General features: G+C 42.1%; 1 protein-coding gene across 1 annotated transcript; it reads right to left on the bottom strand.

The window, feature by feature from the left end:
* Positions 453 to 4,731, bottom strand: LOC107628859 (receptor protein kinase CLAVATA1). Its single transcript, XM_016331475.2, has 2 exons — positions 1,840 to 4,731; positions 453 to 1,055 (listed from the first exon to the last, which is right to left on the bottom strand). Exons 1-2 carry the CDS (start codon positions 4,457 to 4,459, stop codon positions 697 to 699), a joined length of 2,979 nt encoding a protein of 992 aa, XP_016186961.1. The 5' UTR covers positions 4,460 to 4,731; the 3' UTR covers positions 453 to 696.

Below are 4,936 nucleotides of genomic sequence, written 5' to 3'. Positions count from 1 at the left end.
TGTTTTCATTCCCTTTCAAGTGGCGGACAGTTCTAATTCTCTAAGCATAACTTTATTGTTCCCTCGATGAATATGGGACTACATTACTTTCGTTTTATAGGCTAATCACAACCATTTGAAGAATGTCAGAATGTTTCATTTTCGCTTATTCCGAGTTAAATTCACAGTAAATTTTATAGTCTAAAGTTTTGCAAAGTCGGTGATTGATGAGTAACCTCGAATCTTCTATCGTGAAAAGTTATTGCTGGTTGATATGAGTATTGCTGCACAAGATTGATACATTACTTATTTACTTTACGCTTCACACTTACATATTCGAATTCAGCATCTTTTGTCTTTTTAGACACAATACTGTAACCAAAAATGCATATTTAGTAAGTATTTTACATAATTTGATACATGCATGTTAAGAGCTTCCCGTACGTTGTACGTAGTTCGTGACATGAAAATCAGAAACAAAATTAATGACAAATGATAATTATGTAACAACATATATTATCTTTTCTACAAAACTTCTGATAATAACACAATCAGGAAAAACCCCTCCACTTGACAAATAACATCAACCCAAAATTCAAACCTATTTTACATTTGGTATTAGTACACGTCTACGCATATAGATGAAGGTTATTATATTTTGCACAGTTTCATCTGTGTTAATTTATTTACAAAGGGGAAATTAAGAAGGTTAATGAGCTAGAGATTAATTAGGTTATGATGGGTAGTAGATTGAGGTGGATTAGTGAGCATATGAACAACTTCCCTCATGGTAGGCCTAGCATGGCCAATTTCTCTAACACACATCATAGCTATGTTGAACATGTGGATGACGCTGCCCAATGGATACCCATTGAGCCTGGGGTCCACCACTGCCAGCACGGAAGCCGCATCAGACGGCTGAGACAGCTCCGACATGGTCTTGTTGACCCATCCAACGATGTCAACACCATCTCCGAACTCACCCACTGGCTTCCTTCCTACGATCAGCTCCAACAGCACTACTCCAAAGCTGTATACGTCGCTCTTCTCGTCCACTTTCAGCGTGTAAGCGTACTCTGTTCATCCATTCAAAACATACACACACTTCCATAAGAATACAAGAAACAAGTCACTGTCTAAGACATACCCATTCCATTAATAGCAAATAATGCCTCTCTATATTAGTGGTGCTGTTTGGAATCCTTATAATCAAATCAAATTTAGTCATATTAACCCAAGGATCAAAATATAACCTAACCACCCGCATCCTAAAAATCTATGCATGTTAACGTCTGATCTTTGAAATGATTTGATACTCTACAATTATTTGCACCAAAAATTCTTTGTTTTGCCAACACTTAGCAACACCTTGTCCACTCTAAACAATAAATACTAAATTTTAAAAATTAAAATATTATTTATATATTAAAATCAATCATTATATATTTATTTATAAATATATATATAAAAATACATAATAATTAATTTTAATGATTAATTTTAATAATGTGCAAAAAATAAAAAAATAATTGTCTAAGTTCAATGATCATAGTTAATTTATCTAAATGAGACAACTACTTTTAATAGTTCAAATTATATAAGTGATTGCAATTAGTTGAATACTCATGTATACATATGAAATTAATAGTTAAAATTGTGAGCTAATTTAAATAGATTTGACTAAGTATAATCTAATGATTCTCAATCATCTACCTTCACATTATTATTATTTTTGCAATATGTACAATATAATGGCACACGAACAATATTGTGGCGGCAATTGAAAATCATAATGATGAGAAAAATATCACAAAGTAGTGTAATTGGCAAAAAGAAAAGAAAAGAAGGAAAATAAGGAACCTGGAGCAATGTAGCCGTAGGAGCCAGCAATGGAGGACATGGACTGAGACGCTCCAGGGTCCTGCAAGAACTTGGCGAGCCCAAAATCAGCCACGTGTGCCTCAAAGTTCTCATCAAGCAAGATATTATTGGACTTAACATCCCTGTGAATGATCAAGGGGGAGCAATCATGGTGCAAGTAGCAGAGCCCCTTGGCAGCCTCCACCGCAATGCGGTACCTCATTTCCCACGTGAGGTGCCCTCCCTTCGCACCATGCAGCCACTCCCCCAAGCTTCCATTTGGCATGTACTCATACAGCAACAGGTTCGTGTCCTTATTTGACACATACCCCAAGAGCCTCATTATGTTCCTGTGCCTTATCTTCCCTAACGTCTCTATCTCCGCCTTGAAACCGTAATCGTTTCTTCCACTTCCTTGCCCCACAAGTCTCTTGATTGCTACCTCCGTTCCCTTCGGCGTTGTCCCGCGGTACACGATTCCTGCTCCTCCTTTTCCAATGATGTTCTCTTCCTTCAAGCATTCCACCACCTCCTCTGCCTTCATTTTCAGCGTTGACTGGAACGCCGTCAGCTTCCACGACATTTCTTTCTGGTGCTTCCTCTTCCTCATAATGTATACCGTCACCATAGCCAGGAGCACCGCCGTGGAGATCGCGATCACGATTATAACTACCTTAGTTGATTTTGAACTCAGAGGATTGTGGCTTTTTCCAGAGGCAGTGTTGACGGAGGAAGGACAATACGGCTGGTGCGGGGAGCAGAGGTTAGGGTTCCCTGCAAACGACTTGTCGTTGAAGGCCACGAACTGGCCACCCGTGGGGACTCTTCCAATGAAGTTGTTGTTGGAGAGATCCAGCGTGTTGAGGCTCGTCATGAAGCGAATCTCGTCGGGGACAGTTCCGGTGATGTGGTTTCCCGAGAGGTTCAAGATGCTTAGAACTCTGAGGCTTTTTATCCCCTTGGGAATTTCTCCGGTGAGCATGTTCCGGCTAAAATCAACCGCCGTCAGAGAACCACAGCGAATCACCGACTCCGGAATCTCACCGGTGAGGTTGTTGCCGCTCAAGTTGACCTTGATCAACGCCGGCAAGTCAAAAACCTCCCCTGGAATCTCTCCAACGAACTGGTTCGCGTCGAGCGCAAGCGTCTGCAGTTTCTGGAGATTCTTGAGCTCCAGCGGGATCCTGCCGGCGAAGTTGTTAGTGGAGAGGGTTAGGATGCTGAGGGAATCCCCGGAAATATCAGAAGGAAGATTTCCGTTAAAACGGTTATTCGCCATCTCGATGATCTGGACAGCTGGCAATTTAAAGATCCCAGGAGGAACCTGGCCTTGGAGGAAGTTATCACTAATTCTTATCTTCTCCAACGAAACGCAACCTCCTATTCCTTCAGGAATGGTGCCGTAGAAGAAGTTACCGGTGGCTAAGAACGTTCTCAACCTGCCGGATTTGCACAGGTCCCTAGGGAGCTCTCCAGTGAAGTGGTTATTAGTGACGTCGAAGTATAAGAATCTGGCGTTGTGGCCAAGGTTGGGTGGAAGCACGTTGGAGAAGTTGTTACCCCAAACCTGAAACGTCTCCAGGTTCGGGAGGTCCCCAACGAAGGAAGGGATGTTGCCTCGGAGTTTGTTATGGAAGAAATTGATTAGCGTGAGATTGGTGAGCTTGGAGAATGTCAACGGAAACTCGCCCGTTAACTCGTTGTAGGAGAGATCCAACGACTTGAGGCTTATCATAGTGGAGAGTTGTGAAGGAATGGTTCCGGTAAGGTTGTTCATTTGAAGGAAGAGACTGTGCAAGTGAGTTAACGCGCCGAGCGTGGGAGGAATCTCACCGCTCAAGTTACAGCTGGACAAATCAAGCAGTTGCAACGACTCGAACGAACCGAATTCTGTAGGTACTACATCTGAGTAGGAATTCTCATACCCGAGGGATAGTCTTTTCAGCTTCTTCAATTTCACCAAACTTCTTGGAATCTTGCCGGTTAAGCTGTTTGTGGCGAGGTTCAGAATCTCCAAGCTTTCGAACTCAGAGTAACTCTCAGGAATCTCGCCGGAGAAATAGTTTCCAGAGAGGTTGAGGCACCGGAGCTTCTCCAGTCTCACGAACTCCTCTGGTAAGGCTCCGTTGAAACTGTTGTCGTAGATGTCCAGCGTTTCGAGTTCTGTCATGGCCACGGTGATATCGCCGGGGAAGCGACCAGAGAAAAGGTTGTGCGAGATGTTGAGGAGCTTGAGGGAGGTGAGATTGGCGAGCTCCATGGGAAGCTCCTTGGTGAGATTGTCCGATGAGAGGGTAAGGCTCTCGAGCTTGTCCAAGAGGCCTATCTCCGGCGGAATGCTGCCGAAAAGGGGAACAAAGGAGACGTTAAGAGCCACCACGCGGAGGTTCTGGCGGTCGCAGGTGACGCCGGAGAATGAACAGTGAGCGGAGATAGAGGTTGAGAATTTCCAATCTTGAAGCGCGTCGGGTTTGGCTTTTGATCCTTTCATGGCTTCCTTGAGCTTCAACAACGTGTCGAGGTCGCTGAAGGAAGATCCTAACACTGTTACTGTTACATTATTCAGCCAAATGAAGACGAAACTCAATAGAATAATGCTACAACACAATGAGGTTCTCATTTTGGTTTCACAGTTCCTTTTGTTTCTTCTATCTCTGATACAATACTCTAACCAACCTATGGCCAGGTATGCATTTGTTCTTCCTTAATTTCGCACCACACACAGGGAATGCACTCTACTTATTTATATAGATATATATACCATATGTATGTATATATTGTATACTATGTACTACTTCACTAAATATCGTAGTGGATTCCAAGAATAAAAGGAATTAGTAGGCATCAATCATGTGTTGAGTATTTTTTCCAATCAACATCCACTATAGTTTGTGATACACGTTTCAAGTGTATTCGGCTTCAAGAGCATTGCATACCAATAAATTAGAAAAGTTTGTAATGCATATCTATCGATTCCATTGGTGGAGGCCCTACTTATTGTCACTGTAATCAACAGAGAAATTCTTTCTTAGCTTTATTATTATTATACGCACATTATTTTTGAAAAACTGAATAGAATTTACTGATGAAATATGAC

This window comes from Arachis ipaensis, chromosome B03, assembly GCF_000816755.2.
Source record: "Arachis ipaensis cultivar K30076 chromosome B03, Araip1.1, whole genome shotgun sequence".
Classification (NCBI taxonomy): Eukaryota; Viridiplantae; Streptophyta; class Magnoliopsida; order Fabales; family Fabaceae; genus Arachis; species Arachis ipaensis.
The sequence above is the reverse complement of the archived record's forward strand: the minus strand, read 5'-3'. Positions and strand labels throughout refer to the sequence as shown.

Coding starts and splice junctions, on each gene's coding strand:
- LOC107628859 (XM_016331475.2), bottom strand. CDS start 4,459: ATGAGAACCTCATTGTGTTGTAGCATTATTCTATTGAGTTTCGTCTTC. Junction 1,056..1,839: donor CTACGGCTACATTGCTCCAG/GTTCCTTATTTT, acceptor ATGGATGAACAG/AGTACGCTTACACGCTGAAA.